The sequence below is a fragment of the Pygoscelis adeliae genome, unplaced genomic scaffold (genome assembly GCF_000699105.1).
Source record: "Pygoscelis adeliae isolate BGI_AS28 unplaced genomic scaffold, ASM69910v1 Scaffold82, whole genome shotgun sequence".
In the NCBI taxonomy this organism is placed as follows: Eukaryota; Metazoa; Chordata; class Aves; order Sphenisciformes; family Spheniscidae; genus Pygoscelis; species Pygoscelis adeliae.
In genome coordinates, this window is record NW_008824287.1 from 1,581,105 (window position 1) to 1,600,681 (window position 19,577).

Here is a 19,577-nt window from a genome sequence, read left to right on the forward strand (position 1 = left end):
GACTTAAGACTCCATGAAGATTGTTATTTCAAATCCAAACGTAGAATCTTCAATAAAGAGAAAAATCTAAATGCATACATATAAAATAAAGCACTCCACAACTCTGGCATTACTAAAATCTCTTTAGAAGGATAAAAGGTTTCAAATGACTAACTGCTTGATGGGAGACAGTCAGCCATGACAGAATAATTGCTATGTTCACTTTATGCTCAATTACCAACTGCTGACAGATTACAGTCAAACTAGTCTCACTATCTGCATTTTAAACTGATTTGCTTACAGCTGGGAAAATACTTTGTTCTCTGAAAACTTGAGAGAAATTGAATGTTAAACTTCACAATTATTCAAACAATAGCCAAAGGGATTGAATTTAGCAGAAACATTCACATCACTTTCAGAAATTAAAAACCTTTCATAGTTTCTTGTATATATGTATTTTCTGATTAACATTTAAATAGGTTAGGTATTCAGGAAAAGGGACAAAACAGTGGACATAAGACAAAATCTTATTCTAAACTTCATGCTTCTGATATTTCAGATTTACTGAGTGCAATAGCCAGTTCCAAGTCTTCTTGCTCTTGCTGTTTTAGTCTTGCCAATCTTTCTTTCTCTTCTCTCTCACTTTCCCTCTTAGCCCATTCAATCATGTCTTCCTCAGTAGAATACTGCATTTTTAAAAAACAAAATAAACCAGATTAATAATATAATGGTATCTAATACTTTCCGAGTCCTTGGTTTAAGGGACAATTACACTCTTACAAAATGTTGTATATATTCTAGTCTTTAAATATTACTTGTTTTTTAATTTTAATACACTATTAAGATTAGCTTACTCTGAGATTTAACCATTAAGAACTGCACTGAAGCCATCCAATTGATTTATTTTTATTAAATAAGCCATGTTTCAAAATTCAGTATTAAGTTTCAAAAACGTTACTGAGCAGAAAGTGCTATAATTTAAATTCAAACTATTTTGGATAAAAAACAGTCTATATAAGAAAAATTTTTAATAAATCAGGAGAACATTTTGCAAAACACACCCCTGTCCACACTGTGGAACATCCTGATTTACCCTACTTTCATTAGGGATGATTTTTCCAGGTGACAATGACTGCAAAAATTAGCTGTAAAGTGACTGTTTTTAATTGTGCAGATGAAAAATACTTCTGCCAAGAAGCAGCAAAATAATAAGGTAACTGTACAGTTAGAAGCTTAGTAGTAATATAGAGAAAGGTCAGCGTGATACAAGAGAAAAAAAAAGAACAGATTCTTTCCATGTATATTGATGTGAACAGAACGTGAACTAAGTTTCTGTGGTACAATGATTATAAATCAGAGACAGTTAAGGGTATTATCTTAAATAAAATACAAAAGATTATGCTAAAGTTCGTTTCTAGTCAGCATGCAGAAAAGCTAAGAGGTAGGTGAAGCCCATGTCTTCATGAATGTCCCAGTATTAAGTCTGAAAGGGTTCTCATAATATACTCCAGCTAGTTTCTGCTTTGAGCTGCTTCTTTGGGAAATAAATGTAGAAAAGCTTGAGTTTTCTCCATAGTTCACTTAGTATTTTCAGTAATTGCAGCTGGAAAAGAATATTTTTTCCTTCATAAAGATAATGAACGTTTTTGTTTTCTCCTCTGCATTTCACACTCTCCTCCAAACTGGCTTCTCAGTCCCTCTAACTAGTAACAGTAATCAATAACAGCAATTCAGACATTATCATGCTACAAGACACATCAACCAGTGCAAGTCAATTTTGAGAGCCTGTCAATCCTCAGTTTACTTCAATTAAGCACATAGTTTATTAGGCCTGAAAATAAAAAAAAGCAGTATGATCAAGATACTGTAAATGCGAATTGCATTTAACAGGGATCAAGCTTGAAAGTAAGATGATGCCTTTCAAAACTCCTATTTGCAAAAGCTCAAGAAAAAAGAAATATATATAGACATGCACAAACCTTTAGATTTGCTTCTACTGCTTGGACACCACGACTTCTATGAAATGGATTCTGGTTATAAAGAGACACTTACTACCTTTTACTTCATTGTACATAAGTCTGGAATTTACTAGCCATTCAAAACTCACCAATTTGTATTTCATTAACATATACCGTTATGAGGCTGTTTATCAATATTTCAGTACATTGAAATTATGACCAAACAGTTCAGTGACAGCTAAATTAAAATCACACCTTATGTTTCATTTTTATAATTGGATAGTGAACAGTGTGCTTGTTATAGATATGTAATTTAAATCTGCTGGATGCTCTGATAAAATGGATAATCCCTAGAATATAGACATTTTAAAAGTCCTATTTTCTAAAAGCTAGGAGGCCTCCATGAAAAAAATCATAAAAGCAATGCAATTTAAACATTAACTACAACATTTTGCAGTATTTTGTTTTAGGACAGCCTCAGCTGTAAACTAAATGTAAATACTGTCTTAACTAGAAGCGATATCCCTTTTGTACATGGGACATGTTTTGATATTTTAAATTAGACTGAAGACTTCAGTGTGAACAATTCAAAGCTGTCATTATACTGAAACAAATGTAAAAAGTGTTTACTCACAGTACTGAAGTTTGCAAAATTGTTGGGGTCAGCCTCTTTACTGATGCTGGTGGGAGCAAATGGATCACAGAATAGATCTGCTTCTTGTTCTTTGGGAATGTCTGGGGTGGGGAAAGGCTGAAATGGATCGCTCGGTTTAAAGGAATCTGAAGAGTCTATTTGATTGATAGGTCTTTTCCCTTAGATTAAAATGAATTTAAAAGGAATTTAAGATAGCAGGTAATAACATGCCAAAAATAGTAAAAAAAAAACCCCAAAACAAAAACAAATTCAAAAGCTACTTGGAATGCAACCTCTTCTAGTAAACTAGTGGAGTTGCAATGACTTCAGAGGAAGGGTTGCCAATTTAAAAAAATGAGGGTATGGTCCCTAGTTTCTTAAAAGGGTAATCAGGTAAAAAGGAACACATGTTAATGATTCAAGAACACAGTTATGTACTAATTAACTATTTTGGGAAGAGAATTTCTAACAGTTTTGAGCCCCTATTCTATCAGCACAGTAATTTTTTCTTCTGCTTATCAACTGTCCGTGATCATTCCAGCAAGGCTCTTTTATTATTTGTTTGGATCAAGTTCACACAATTTCATTCAGAGACCAGAAATATATATTTGTAAGTCTTCAAAACACCATGTCCTCTCACTATGCTAACACCTGGAATTTCTGTAGTTTATAAACTAACAGAATGAAGGAGTATGATAACAAGCAATCACAGGCTTAACTATTTTGTTAATCCTTGCCTAAGTAGCTGCAGATATAACAGAATCGGGCACAAGTCCTCACTTATCTTGCTCTTTTTCCAGCCTAATCCCAGTCAGCTTTCAACACCTTTGAGGACATTAACCCAAATACTTCCAAGAATAGTTGAGCTGAATTTCATCCCACCATTCTCTCCGTATGTCACTGCTAACAGAAAAGGTTTCATTGCAGTTTCCTGAATTTGACTAACAGGTTCTGCAAGTGGTTCGACACTTATAATGGTCATATTTTAAAATGTGCTTCTGTTGCCATTTTAAACTGCAGAATCAAACCAAAGTGCTTATTATTTTGCAGATCACTGTTGCAAGTTAGTCTAAAAATTCTTTCATAGACCAAAAGAGATTCTAATTTGACAATGATTTAGAGAATACCCCCTCCGGAATATATGATTTATTTAGACACTTTGCAGATAACCTTGCCATGATAGCTCTCACTCGCTGATGATGTTCTATTACTGGCAAACGACGCATGTCTATGTCTTGAATAACGTGGGAGAAGCAGCTTCAAATAACATTTAGGGAATTTTATTTCTACATGGGAAGGATTAATAAGTATAAGAATATGAAATATACAATCTTCAAATCTGCCCAAGAAATCATGAAATGTGGGTGCTTATCAGTATCTAGAAAGGCAATGGATTTCAGAGGCAAGCAAACAGCCCTTCTGCACACTTTCCAGTAGCGTGACGAATTAAGAGAAAGATTTTGGGGAATTTCTTTGAAAAAGCATTCCCTTGTTTTGAGTCAGACCAAGAGAAGAATTAAAAACAAATACACTTAAGTTATTTCCATTTTTTATTTCCATTAGGAAAATAATTTATTAGTAATGGTTATCAAGATAACCACAGTATCATTTTTAATATGTGCAAATCAAAACAGGCTACTTTTTTCTAGTCATCTATTGATAAGGATGCTGTTGTTCCACCACTAGAAGCTTGTATTCTAAAAGAGAATCTGTACACCACATCATAGCCACTCCCATACAATGAAGTCAGAAATCCTTTTTTTTAATTTTAAATAAGGACCACCATAAGAGGAAACACTATCAAACATTTGAATTATCATCACTTGTTATGTCAGCTCTTCTAATGTTATTTGCAATGAAACTGATTACTTGCAGGGCATGAGCATGAACCAGATCTCACATCAACATTAGAAATTAAACAGCTGAGTTTGAACTTTAGTATTAATAATCCTACATTTACTGTGTTCCCCTTCTTTTGAGAAAAGAGATGAATACATATTTAAGTTTCATGCTACACAATTTTCTGAAACACCTTAAGATTGATCTATATAGTGCAATAGTGAAAAAATGATGCAGCAGTTTTTAAAGAAAATGAAACAAAGGACAGAAACTTAAAAAGGGACTATTAGTAATACATTTTCCAATCTATGCAAAAAAAAAAAAGGGAGAGGGGTCTGTTGTAATGTGGGCTTGTTGCAACCACAAGAAGGCGTTATTTTTGATAATCATGGTCTTTTCTGGAAAGCAGAGTGGTTTGTGTCACAGGGTAGGCCAGAGGACTCAGCTATCACTGAACAGAAAATGGCATAGGAAACTTGGGTTTATTACTATTATATTGGCTAGGTTTACTACCACAGACCTCTGGCAAGGCCACCTGGAAAAAGTTAATCTGAAAACTTGAGACAGTTATTTAACCCTATTTAATTCATTTTGCATTAAAACCAGAGGTTTTGCAATGGATAAAACACACTAAAGTCTCACTTTAAGCATAATTTAATGCAAGATTCACAATGTATCACATTAATAACCATTTAATTTGCAGCCATGCTATGTTCTTGCAGATACTTGTAATAACTATTTTTTCCTGTTTTCTATATCCTTTCTCTCTTCAAAAAACAAACTATGACCCCCAACACCATGCAAAATTTAACTCTGAGGAAACCACCAACAGATCAGGAACAGGCTTGTTTCACATCTTGCTCATTCATTCTAAATTCAGACACTTCACCATCCCCTCATAATTATTGTCCCATTGCCAATATTGAAGCAGCTAATCGTTAACAACATCTCAGTATCAGCTCTTACCGGGCGGTGGTGGACAGGGCCTTGTGGGAGTTCCTGTTTTAGGGGGCAATGCAGGAGGAACATCCTCATTTTTAGCTGGTGGTTCCTCAAATAAGTTTTTAGTTATGATCACGTTGTTGACAGAACCTGATGTGGAAGAGCTAAAGGGATCCTCATTGTTGGCCTTCCAACAAAGAAAACAGCAACACACACATTTTCAGTGCAATTCTACTAATACTTTCCCTTCTTTTCAACAATGCAATATTTATTTAGAACTGAAAGTTTGGACTAAGACAGAAAGAAAATACTTTGTTTTTAAACATATCATCCACATACTCCAGGAGATTGAAAACAAAGAAAAATCAGGAATGGTTAGTGTGTACAGCAATATAAAGTTGAGTGCAGTTATACCTGCAAAAGTAATACTTTTGCTGTTAAACTCAGCAAATATTAAAAAATAATAATTATAATATCACTTCAAATATACAGAAAATACTCATTAAGCCACAAAGATTACATTGCAGTCTCCACAATGGAATTGCAGGACAATTTATTATAAAGACCTCTTTTTAAACAAAGTCAACCATTATAAATTTCTAGTAGTGGCAAAACTGTAACAACAAAACTGTTGGCAGAGACAATAAGCTATGTCTTGTCACTAGAATTTCACACATTTTCTGAGTGGCACTAGCTTCATATTACCTTTGACAGCGTGCTAAAGTCAGCAAAGCCACTTCCAAAGGATTCATTTCCAAACAGAGAGGCAAAAGGGTCTGTAGCTAAATACACACAAATCAAGTAAACAGAATGAGATTAGAAGTTAAATATGAGAGATTGAAAAAAATCCCACAACAAAAAAGCAACTGTTACATATTTTGCAGCACAGACTAATTCAAGTGAAATATTTTGAGGTGGGCACTTTAAGTTATTAAGTAGCTTTTACAAAAATTTTGTCAACTACCGATTAAGAGTAATAATTCTCCTGAACAGGGAGTAATTCAAAAGAAATACTGGTATTCTGGTTTCCTACATTAAAAAAAGTTAAATTCCACTGAAAGTATCAAATAACCACACTACTGGATGTTCTGCCAAGATACATGTATGTATACACGCAGAGATTTTTTGTGTGCATACATCCATAAATATACATACAGGTATACATATATAAAAACATGAACAAGAGCTCACTTCTGACTGTAGGCCCACTTGTGGAGTAAAGTATCTAAACCTCATATCATCTCAATCTAATTCAACAGTACCCTTTCATTCTTATGTGCCTCAAAATATGTTAAAACTGCTATTCTACTGTAAAGCAAGAAGTGCAGTGTCTTTACCAATACTCACTTCTGTCTCTCCAGAAAACAGCATTTTTTCCTACAATTAAACTGAACAGGTTTACAGTGTGAAATCACACGTGGATTCATGTTTTGGATTACCATTTGCCAGTGTAATCTGGGAAAACAGTGTATCGGAGCCTTCCCTAAAACACCTTTAGCCCTCAAATGAGGAAGGGTCATAGCAAAACAAAAGGAGCGAACTTTTACTGTTAAGTTCTTGATTAAGTAGTTATTCTATCCCACATCTCCTCTCATAGCACAAAACTATCTTGTATGTTACTTAGAAAGTGACATGAAATCTCTAAAAACAACCCTAACAGGTACCAGTACAAACCATTCAAGTAGTCCAAACACTTAGATCAGGATATTTCACCAGTTTTAGGGAAGGCAGAGGAACATTTTTGCAGAATCAGTCTTCAGTGATATGCATTAAAGATAATGAGACAGTTTTGTTTTATAAAAATACCCCCCCTGCAAACTTGCACTTTATGTCATACTTTATAGAAAAATTCAGAAAACGTAGGAAATCCCTAAAACACTCCATCACACATTCAGTTAAAAGACTGGAAACAACAATAAGCAAAAGCAAATAAAAACAAAACCCAAGAAGTCTGATGTGTATAATCTACTTTTACCTAGATCATTTGATGTAGTAACAGTTGTTCCACCAGGAGCAAAAGGGTCATTCTTCTTCGATAACTCTGTCTAAAATAAAAAATTCCTTTGGAGGGAAATTTTTCAGCTTAAAAGATTCCTTGTTCTAAGAATACAATCACAATTTATTTCCGTTTAGAAGTTTTAAGATAAAGTATTTTGGACATAGCTTTTATCAGCATCAGTAAACAAGTCTGTTAACAGAAACTCCTCCTCAGAACTGTGATTAATACTCCCAAAGGATGGAATAAAGGTACAATATGTGCAACATACTTGGTAACCACTAATTTAAAATTTAAGAATATCTAATACTCATTTTGGTCTCAGATTTCTACAACCAGAGCCATCTTCATGAAGATATAACTACAAGATATCAACACCACAAAGGTGTGGTAAAGCTTTTTGGATGAATGCATAACTTAACTTCAGTTCAGAAACACAGATCTCGCAAGAATCGACTGCTAATCTCACACCACAGCTCTGACCCTTTTTTAATTTTTTTTTCTCTTCTGTACTTCTGTTATTATCAGACTGTAATATGACCAAGAATTGGTTATATTAGAATATTAAGACTTGGCAAAGGATAGTGTACTGAATAAGTATTAAAGATTGTAGAAAACTAATTTTTAAGGTTGGAGGTGTAGGCTGTGGTGTGTAATACGACCTTGGGATCTGCATAATGTGCACACCATGTGGAAGGACAACACTACTGTTAGGTGCAGTGCTTTCTCACTATCACAGCTGTTGTGGGTTTGCCTCAGGCATACTCTACAGCCACTTAACTTCCTAATCCTCATGTAGCTTTAATTTTTATATATGTATACACATATTTTATACACAAACAAAATTGGAAGTGAGGTATGAACAGAAGCAGCACCAAGAGGGAAAGGAGATGGCAAAAGGATGGAGACAAACTTATGACATGAAGAATTTCAGCTTCTTAGATTAAGTGTTTGTCTATCAGCCCTAAATATTACCTCATCTTCATCAAGTTCTATCCTACATCAAAGGTTTCATGCCCAACTCTACCTTCTTATAGGCTCAAGACTAATCAATAACTGCTCAGTTATAATGTGAACAGCTAAAAGTTACACCTAAGTACACTTGAAAGAGGTACCTTCAGTAAGAATCTCCACATTATGAGAGGGCTTCAATGACTCTTACTAAAAAAAAAACCCCACAACAAAACCCAAACAACAAATACCTATAGAACAACTTGACTTTTCAGAGGGGAAACCCCGTACCACATCAGATTTCAGATACGATATAGAACATACTTATTGATCCTGTATGCTTTGGAAGGAAAAGTCAAGTGTCTCAACATAACTTGGTGAGATGAATCTTGGGTTTCTTTCAATGTTTAGTAAGTTCCACCAGCTACCAATAGAGCTTAGTTCATTATTCTCAAATGTTCTTATCTGTGGAGCAATGAAGCTCCACACTGAAACATTTTAAAAATGTTTTTATTTTTACTTCTATTTCATCTGTGACTATTTCTAGAAAATAGGACACAAAAAAAAAAAAGACAAGACAGAGCCATGGGGTAAGAGGGAACCTTTTATCTATATGATTTCTGAATATCAGCATTTCAAGGCCTGTCCAAATGTAGAGAATAGGTTATTTTGTCCAAATCATATATAGAAGGAAGTAAAAGGTATGCTATCAAACCTACTGTGATATTATTACTGTTGTCTGCAGTGCTAAATGGATCAGTGCCAGCAGTCACAAAAGGATCAGCGGAGGATTGTTTGAAAAAACAGTCAGCTGCAAAAGGATCTGAGCCTTTGAAGGGATCACCACCAAAGGGATCTAAAAAGTAAACATCTCATTAACATTTCTGCTAGCTTTACTTAGCTTGGTATCTTACAAACTAAACATTATATTGCTTTTCTCATACTGCAAGAAGGTAACACATTTAAGACCAAGAATCTTTGAAGTATGAAATTCATCTGTGAATAATTTGTATGCTGTGATTCAAAACATTAGGCAAGCCAACGTTTTCTGCATATCATGGAAACTTTGGATGGTGCCAATGGTTCAGTTCCTGAATCATCTGAGCATATAGGTTCTTTAGCCAAGCCCCCCTAAAAATGAAGCATTTTACAAAACCCAATGTTTTTCAGAACTCTCCTACCCTCCTCTCCTTTACTCCCCAAACACAACTGATGTTTTCTTATTTGACACTTGGTGCACAATGCTATTTTGCTATAGCCTTCCTACTGGCCATTTTGCTTTTTTGTCACCAGTAACTCCATTCAGGACCAAGCAAGTAACGCAATGACACTGCCTATACAGCCAGTCTAAATAGAGACTTCCCACCATTTTCAATATTTAGTGCTGAAGAAAGTTGGTAAGTTAAGGGCCTTTAAAAGAGTATAGTCTTACTATTTGGCATATAAAACAAGCAGCAAGAGTTTGGGGCCTTCTGTTCACCACCTTCACATATTTAAACCCCAACTAAGGAGACTTCCAACAGCAAGAGAGATGTTCACTGGCAATGGGCTTCTCTGAAAAGCTTTAACACAACTGGCCAGCTGCTACTGCTATATATCCATCCTATGGTGACTTTTTGGGTCATTTCCACCTTTTTTGTGCTGAAAGTGGTGACACTCTTCCCCAGGATTTGCTTAGAAAAACACACACATTAAAAGTTACAAAGTTACTTACCAATTTTCCCAAAAGGGTCATCTTTGAAAGGATCACCTGTTAAAAAAAGGAGAGTGACTTGTAGCTTCTTATCATAAAGCATGTACCGAGTTGAAGTATTTTGGATACAAACTCATTTCTACAGCTAGAATTTAAACAACTCTCACTCAGAGGAATAGTTTCACTATTTTCAGTGGAACTACAAGAGCTAGCATTAGATGAAGCAAATATTCATGAAGTAGCTCATTACCAGCATGAAATACACACAAAAGCAGCCATCTCAAAGATGCGTTTCTGTTGACTATTGTCAATAAACGCCCACATTATGCAGTATTTACTACCATGGTAATCCAGGCTTAACCACTGATAGAAGCTTAGTCCCAGTTTTGATAGTTCTCACAGGTGTCATGGATGGTACCTCCTAAGTGTTCATTTCTGTACTGGACACAGGGCCCAACTACATCAGTTCTACTCCCTCATCTACATTGGAGAGACATAGGTATACTGCCTCTTAGCTGTAGGTATCTAGCCCTGAACATACTGAGCACACAAAGCCCAAAAGGCTGGCTACTAACAGACATACCTTTCTCCTCTGAAAGGCTGTGTCATGTGCTGTAAGTAGGATCACTTCAATATAAACAAAAATCAAGCAATATTTACACAGAAACATTCAAGGTGTTTTAAATTAGTTTAATTTATTCATTAAAACTATTAAATCTGCACTGACATTCTTTCAGAAGCCAAGTGATCTGAAACATTTAGCTTATTTTTCTTTTGAAGCGATACTAGCTAAATTGATTAGACTACATTAATATATTACATGCTTTCAGAATCAACGTGGCTGAAAACATCTGCTTCAGCAGTTAATTCAAATTAACTCCCCTTCTCCAAGTGGCTCCATATAGACAGATCACTTCTTCCAACATAAAAAAAACCCCAAAATCAGAGGAACAGCATTCGTAAGCAGCAAGTTCTTAAAATAAAGCATAGCACTTCCACAAGACAAACAGATGGTGCAGTTCCACATTACCTTTTTCTGACTGCCAAACTCACCATAAGTAGGCCACAGCCATTCATTCTCAAGCACCCACACCCTCCCCACACCACAGCTCACTGAACACTCAGTTGATCTGTTTGTGGATCTGTGCTGCAAATTAAGGGTGGGTGGGAGGTAAGAGAGGTACTCAGAAAAGAGCGGTGAGGGAAAGGTGCAATTTTCACAGCTAATTAGAAAGTCCAGATGAAGGAATGTGAAACATCCTGGAACTCTCATTTCCATTTTTGTAACACTATTGGCTCCACACTCCTGTCACTCAAACACCTTCACATTTATTCTATACAGAGCAGTTCCAAGGTGAAGATTAGTCTGAGATGTGTTCATACAAGACCTGTTTCTGCAAATCTGCACAGAGAAAAGTTTACTTACTGCCAACAAAAGGGTCAGACTGGAAGAACTCTAAGCTGGCTTCAGAAACTAGATCAGGCAACGGATGAGATTCAGCATCAAATGGATCTTCCTGGGCAATGCAAAAGAAGTAGAGAAAGGTATTAAATTTTTAATACATGCAGGACAGAAAACACTTATGTCATCTTGTGTTACCATTTAGTAGTTTCTTAAGCTAAAAAAAAAAAAAAAAAGACAGCTAGGATTCTACATAATTCATCAATGGGGATCCAAAATATTTTCCAACAACAACCTGCCTGCTATATATGAGAGGAAATGTTTTCATAACATCACACTCTAAATAAAAACAATAAGAAGTGACTTATTGTCGCTATAAAATAAGGCATTTCTCTGTTGTTCTATGACCATGATGCAAGCCTGAAAGAGTTTATCCAGGACTTTTTAATTTACCTTTTCCTCCCCCAGATCTGAACAAACTCACTTTTTTGGTAATAGTTGCAGCTGGGGTCTCTTTCTCTTCTTCCATAACAGAGGCTGTTGTTTCAGGACTATTCCTTATCTACGTAAGGTAAAAGCAATTCACCATAAATAAGTAAATAGAAGACTACAGAATATAATTTTAAGTATTAAATAGCTAAAAGAATATATTAAAGGATACTTCAAGAGGTTCATACTCATTATGGAACATACTGAAGTGTTCCATAAACCTTGTGAAAGTTTTAAAAAAAAATAAAAATCAAGAATCTACTGGGACATAAGGAGGGACATTTAAAGCAAGACAGCTTTAGATTTTCTGTACTATTCCTTATTCCATTCTTGTTGCATCAACTGGAGACAGCTGCTCTCCTTTAATGTTAATTCTACTATTCAATTTATGACATTTTGCTTTGGAAACAAACACAGAAAAAAATTTATTGCCACTTTCCAGCCAAGCTAAAATTGCCTCCTTTTCTGCTTATCAACTTCCAGATTGCTGAGACATAGTCCATCAGAATAACACCCTGAAATTGTATGAATCTCGATACATTCTTAACTTATTCCAACTTCACAGCTGCATTGCATCATGATGAAGCAGGCAAAACACTACTCACTGGAGACACACTGTTTATTTGTTCATCTTCTGCTATACTTTCCCTTTCAGCATTCTCATTAAGATTAGAAGTTTCACTGCTGCTGTTGCTAAGACTAGAATGATCCACAGTTCCATTAACAAGTGTATTATGTGGCTGAGAGTGCCAACTAAATTGGTTATTTTCCAATTCTTTCAGCTCAAGAAGTTTTGTCTGCACCTGTAAAAAGAAATAAATGTATATGCATCAGTATGGCAGTACACAGAAGCTGGTATATGACCATACCCTCTTAAACATAAGATGGAAGTTATATGTCTGAAATTCTTATTTTCAAAAGCAAATGTAATAAAAACCATGTTCTTTCAATCAAAGGGTGAAATTTGAGAGATAATCACAAATATGATTCAGAAGAGGTACTTGAAGGACAGACCTGAGAACCTTCTCCTGCCAAGGAAGCAGACTGCATCACTGGCAACACCAAGAGTTGTTGCTTTGTTTCTACTCAAACTCATAAGAAGAGTTGCAAAGCTTTCAGGGTTTTTATTGTTTGTTTGGGCTTTTGTTGGTGGTGTGTGTTTTTTTTTTAATTACGCATTTGCAATTGCCTTAAACTCTAAATTAAAAAGGCTGCTTTATCAGAATTCTCATCTTCCAAGAAGGAAAGTTACAAATTCATTATCTTTTCCCACATGACTTTTGAAGTCTACAAAATCCACAGTATATCTTCCTAAGCAGACAGTTAGATCCACATATTATTATTTCAGCAATATGCTTAATGCAGTGCCTCACAGTGAACATTTACAACCAACCTGCCAGTTATGAAGGAATTATTGGATTTGGCAGATTATGCAGAAGGATAAACAAAGTTCAGATATTTAGGTGTCTAAATCCCACTGACCTCTGCTAGTTCAGTCACCTAATAGTTTTCATTGCCTTGCACGTCACAAGTCAGGTGGCAGCAAAGACAATACCAGGTGTCTTTCAAATACACTGACCTCAGACCAACCATTATCTAATCTTGCCTAAAGCACCTATTGTTCATTGTTTGTGAGCCAAGAGCAATAAAATCATGAGTACTAATATAAAACCTATAAAAAAACCATTTGTAGTACAGTCAAGCATAAACATTTGTATTATCAGCCTCAAATCTGTTCATCACAAGTACCTCTTGTTAGTATATTAATATTGAAATAGCACAACCTTCTCTCTACCTGTGATGAAACAACAGAAAACCCATTTGTTTACTTCTCAGTTTCTAAACCTCAAAGCCAAATTTAAAAATTATGAATATGTTATAAGGCTCTTCAACAGAAGAAAGTGTTCTTGCATGAGCTCTGGCAGTGGAAGTCTTAAAAAAAAAAATTTGTTAACAAGTTACAGACATGAAATGTGTGAAATGACCAACCCAAAAGTCAGCCATTTCTAGGGTTCAAAGTTAATAGGAAGGCTTTTTGTTTTGTTTTAACTTGATAACGACGTGACTCTGGCTAATATATTAGACAGCTGGCGAGTCAGAGAAGAATGATGAGGAAAGGGTATGCAAGCAAACCCATCACTGAAGTAATAATAAATCACTAATTACAGATAGGAGCTGGAAGTGTTCCTTTAATGTAACGGCAGACAACTCAAAGCACAGTTCTGTGCTTAAAAACCAGTGCAGCCATCTCTGCTTCTCAGTATCTAGTCTCAATCTAATTTATTCTTCTTACTTTCCGCCTTCAACAATGCACTAAGTAAATCTTAGTAATTTTATACTGACTTCACATCAATTAAAGAATAGTGAGAGCGTGCCCCAGGCCATGGCTGAGGAAGAAAGCTAAAATAACTACTGGACACAGAATTTAAACGTGCATTATCCATTCTTCATTCATTACCTTAAGACAAATTATTTAAGAAGTATCATAAATTAATCCCTTTTTATTAACAAAACTTGGAGAAAAATCACAAAGTATCTTGAGTGACTCGAGTCAGCCTCTAAGAATCCTAACAACTACTAGCACAGAACACGTGTAAGCAACTACTAGCACAGAACACGTGTAAGCAACTAAAGACATGAGCAAACAGTGAAGAAAAAAAGAAAACAACGCCTTCCCCTCAAGAAAAACCACACCAAAGGTTGTCAGCTAAAAAAATTTTTTTTTTTGTCTTCCACATTGCCTTACTGAATTTATTTCCTGTTGTGAATCCTGCAGATGTTGCTGAAGGGGTCCCAGCTGTGCTTTCCCAGACTCTATGCAATGCTCAAGCTCTGCAGTTTCTTGCTGCAGGCGACTCAGCTCCTCTTGAGCTTTGGTCAGTTCATCTTCATACGCTGAAATCTTTGATTCCTGGCTTGTTATTTCAGCCTTCAGCATGGCAATCTAAAGCATCAACAAATATTTCAAAGCCAAATCAAAAAAACCCACCTCCAATCACATCCATATACTCTTTATTTAGGACCAGAAAAAGTAAAAACTTCATAGCTATTGCAGAGGTTATAGATCATACCCGAATGAAAGGTTCATTCCCTTTTGGTCTCAATAAGATCATCATATTCTAGCTGTTTTCCTGTCCAGCACAGGTATTTCTAATACTGAAAATATGATTTTAGACCTTAAAGAAATACTACAGCTTTATATTACAAAAAAATCTACGTAACCATAAGATGATTTTTTTAACCGCTAACAAATCAGTAATTAGTGCTTCTAATTACACTTATATTGCATTATAATTTTGCATTATTTGTTTGCACTTAAGCTTATTTGTGTGCAAGTATATCTCAGTATATTTGCTGACACACTGATACTAAATTAGGAGGTCACTGAAATGAGTGACATATTTCCTATTCTCTGCTGGTCACAAAATCTTGACACTCAGCCTGTTTATTCGTTAAAGTTTTTTCTCCTGCTCCAACAACCGTAACACTGGAAGGCTAAGTTCTTCAAAATAAGGCATTTACTCTTTCAATGGCCTTAGCCACTAGACCTTACCAAATGGGCCTCCTCTGCACACTTCTGCCTGATATCATTAAGTTGCTCTTCCAACTTGGCCTTTTGCTCATCAAGATCATTAAGGACTTCCTGCGCTTCCTGTTTCTGAGCTTGCAGCTTTTGCAGATTACTGCTTTCCCGCTTTACTTCATCTTGTAGATCCTGGAATAAAACAGATTAGCTTTGCATTTGTTCCCTCTTTCCACCTAACCACTAAATTCCACAGTATAAACCGCAGTACTAACTCAGATTTCAAAGTATCAACAAATTATCTTTCAAAAGCTAGCATTTGTGACATGTCAGACAAGCAAGTATTCTCAAATTCTAATTCTAAGACAAAAATAATCAGGTTATTTGCTTTTTCTTTTCTTTAGTAAAAAGAATCTCACTGAAATATTGAAGATCATGCATCAGAGAGATTAACTGTTTTACTCACAGGGAGGTTAGGGTTTCATTTTGAATTTAGAAGTTGTCGTTATTCAGGCTGCTACATTGTCTCTGTCCTATGTTTCAGCAATAAGTTTTACTGAGTTCCTTAATAACAGAAATTCTTTATTCCACTCCTTCCCCCTTCCAAAAACACATGGCCAAAAATAGGAACTTGTTTTAGCAACATGGTAAAGGACCAAACCGGTGCATTATTAACCTAAATGCACTCCCTTCTAGAGCCTCCCTGCCTCTGATTTTGCAAAAATCAGCCAAAAACTTATTTTCCATGTAACAGTACTGGTAAGAAATGCACACTCCATACACAACAATATGGCATCTTTTCATTTATGAAAAAGCAGTAAGTATACATCTTGCGTTCTAAGTACATTAAGTAGCATCATATGATAATTAGTTCATTTCCAAGCAACAGGAATGGTTATACTTCAACAAACTGCAGAGATAACATTGAAAAAACATGTCAAGAAAAGAATTTAGGAAGAAGAAAGAATTGTCAAAGTCAAGAGGAAGAGATAATACAGGGAGATCAAAAAGGATTAATACAAAAGGAAAAGTATTAGATGAAAAGAGAAGATTGCAGCCTTTCCAAGAAAATATGGTAATTGAAGGAAGAATCATGAACAACAGTAAAAAAAAAAATAGAGATAAAAAGAAAATTGAGGATAAAAAAACAAGCTGACATGAATTTCTGATTAGATCATACATTCGTGTGCTACTCTAAGCTAAGATCCTGTTGTCCTTTTTTAGATGTGTTTTGTTTGGGGGTTTTTTTGGTGCAGGAGATAGTTTATCCACGTGTGCTAACACCTCCAGATAATCAGGACAAAAAAGCCACATAAAAATAGAAAGGCATATGGTGCAGCAGTCAGATGCTAGGGAAACAGGTAACCTCAAGACAACTGGAAGACTACCTAAAGAAACATCATAGATGCTTTTATGAAAACAAAAACAAAACAATAAACCAAACAAAATAAAACACAGAACACGAAAAAAAACCCAAAATAAAATTTGAAGTTCAGTAAAGGGTATATGACTGATGTACAGCGGTCAGACTAGGTGAATTACTGGTTATTTCTAATCTGAAAGACAAGCCAGCGTGCACACAAAAAGCTCTTGCAGCAGCTACTGACTTGGATAATTGGGACACTCTCGATCCATTCATTTTTTACATTGCTTTGAAAAGCAAGTATCAGCTGACACTCAACACAAGCAATGGGGGAAAAAGTAACAGCTTAAAGAGATTTCAGTCTCCTTTCTTCGAAACAAAGCAAGAATTCACATACACACAATATAGATCACCTCCACTCTTGCTACTGTTCATTGAATCCCAATGTCTGTCCTAGGCACAGCAGCAGAGAAGCACTGAAGAGACCTGACTAAGCCTGATGGCTCCCGGAAGAGAAAAAGAAGGAAAAAGCCCAACCAAAACCCAAACACATTGACATAACCACTCCAAAATTAAAGGTCAGAGTAGATACAATACACAGAACTGGGGCTAATACTCAAAGGTACATCTTCATGAAATAAACCAGGCTCCAATGAAGCTTTGATTTCAAAGAACCACCTCAGCAGAGAAGCAGCATCTTAATGTTCAAGCACTGAATGAGATTCTATATGAAAACTATTAACATATTTGAGGTGGTACAAACTAGCATTTTTATGGTAATTGTAATCCTTGTATTAGATTTACAATTGTAACTCTCCATGCTAACGTAGCATAGAACAAGGAAAGGCTAAAGACCTGTATTTCCACAGATAGACAATGGATTTAATAACTTGCCAGTCTGTACTTCACCAAACGATTCGTGTGCTAAGTGTTAAGCCTAAAACAGCACAGAAAAGTTAAACTTCACTGACTTTCTAATGGCTTTGGTGCACTGCAACAAACCAAGAATAGGGAAAATCCAATGCTGAGTGGGACACTCAGAGCATAAATCTGTTTAAGAAAACTCAGGCCAAGAAGGAGATCAAAAGGCTAGAAGAGAAGGCCAGAAACATTCTGGACTACTTGGAAGGCCACAGTCCCAAAATACCTTTCACTTTTTTCCCCCTCTTCTCTGAAGCAGTGTCTCACATGCAGTTACATTATTTTTTCCCAATTGATGCAAACATATATTATGCTTTGTTCGGGAGTTACAAGCATTTGTTCTAAAAATTTCTCTACGAAGTTTCAGTGTCCCATTGAAAAAGCAAAACAGAGACCTTTTGACTTCATGTCAATAAAATTCTAGGGAACAAGTGGTAATTGTTGGGAAAGTCAGGAGAATCACCACTTATTTCAGAGTCTTAGCAGGTAGACTGACAAACCATGCCCATACATGCGAAAAGCTAGATGGAAGATGACAGTTTTGTGAATGTGCCCAAAAGCCCATTGCTTGAGGCAGTGTCTAGCCACTGAAGGACACTGTCCTTCAACATCTGTGTCTAGAAGAGCAGGCTGGTGGTGAGAGAGCAAGGGGACAGCAAGGTAAAGGCACTTTCAGATGCCACTTGGTATGTGGTCAAAAACTAATGTTTTAGCTACACATTAACTCTGTAAAACAAAGTTCTCTACTGCCAAGAACATTTCATATGAGTTTACTAGTCCCATATTTAGAGGAAAATGCTAATCCAATCACTGAGTAAGTTAAGGAAATGGTGCCTTAGAAGTCTCCTGATCTTTGTTACTCTGCCTATACCTTTTCAAGAAAAACACCCCCTAATCTTTGGTACTAAAGAGCTGATATTTTAATAAGCACATTAAAACCCACCAGTATGCTATGTTTTCCTTCCAACTCTTTTTCTGTCCTTACTTTTTAGTATCTATTTACATAGTATACAAATTATTTTTATAGAAGAAAAACTGTCATTCTTTCCCTCCTCCCATACAAGTCTGTGCAACCCATCAGACCATGGCTATATTTGAGATGATAATTTGTGTCCATGGAAGTAATTCTGGTGTCAGAAACCCTGGAGTGTGATGCCACAAAACTAGCTTGATCCAAGGTGGCAGATTAGAACACACTGGGTTTGTGCACCATCTTTAGAAGTGTCACCATTAGAATAAAACCAGAAGAAAAAAGCATGACGTAAAGATATTCTTAGTCTGTCACCACTATTCTCTGAAGTTCCAGAAAGTTTCCTGAAACATGCAGGTCCTCCAACATTCAGGAGCAAGAAAGGGACCAGAGATAAAGGGCCACCAGCTTAAATAAACGCTGCAGCCATATCCTATTCGATCCTGATGGTTTCTCATTTTTCTGACAAGCCAGTAAGACTGTTCCTTCTCTGCAGACTGACAGAACTCTATAACTGCAATTAACAAGGGACAAATAGCCTGTGCGACCACTAAGAGGTTAAGGACCCGAGACAGTTGCTTCCAACATTACTGCTCTAGATACAATGACTTAATTCTGTGACACTGCTGACTATCAAACACTAAACATATGCAGATGACACTAATACTGTAACATTAAAGGTAAAGTTTTTATTTAGCTTTATATACCTTTTGTGCAAAGACACCAGAGAACTCAACCTTCACACGAACACACACAGATTCCAGAACACACTAACAAAATCATCCTGTGTGCAAAACCAGGAATACCCGTAAGAATTTTTAACAGCGTGAAAAGGCAATCTGCAGAGTGGGGAGGGGAATGACCGCTGCATGCATGAACAGAATCACAGACATGGGCAACTTCTGTATGCATTCCTG

General features: G+C 35.9%; 1 protein-coding gene across 2 annotated transcripts in view; it reads right to left on the bottom strand.

Annotated features, from left to right (window-relative positions):
• Positions 1-19,577, bottom strand: part of EPS15 (epidermal growth factor receptor pathway substrate 15) — a 43,889-nt gene that overhangs the window by 77 nt on the left and 24,235 nt on the right. For both annotated transcript variants that reach the window (XM_009318721.1, XM_009318720.1), the window contains exons 13-24: positions 15,437-15,598; positions 14,630-14,827; positions 12,489-12,686; positions 11,879-11,956; positions 11,419-11,509; positions 10,014-10,049; positions 9,019-9,155; positions 7,328-7,397; positions 6,058-6,134; positions 5,377-5,539; positions 2,572-2,750; positions 1-665 (exon numbers count right to left, since the gene is read on the bottom strand). The exon at positions 1-665 is cut by the window's left edge and continues 77 nt beyond it. In XM_009318721.1, the coding sequence (XP_009316996.1) occupies positions 519-665; positions 2,572-2,750; positions 5,377-5,539; positions 6,058-6,134; positions 7,328-7,397; positions 9,019-9,155; positions 10,014-10,049; positions 11,419-11,509; positions 11,879-11,956; positions 12,489-12,686; positions 14,630-14,827; positions 15,437-15,598 (1,536 nt within the window). In that variant the 3' untranslated portion in view covers positions 1-518. The remainder of the gene's footprint in view (positions 666-2,571; positions 2,751-5,376; positions 5,540-6,057; positions 6,135-7,327; positions 7,398-9,018; positions 9,156-10,013; positions 10,050-11,418; positions 11,510-11,878; positions 11,957-12,488; positions 12,687-14,629; positions 14,828-15,436; positions 15,599-19,577) is intronic.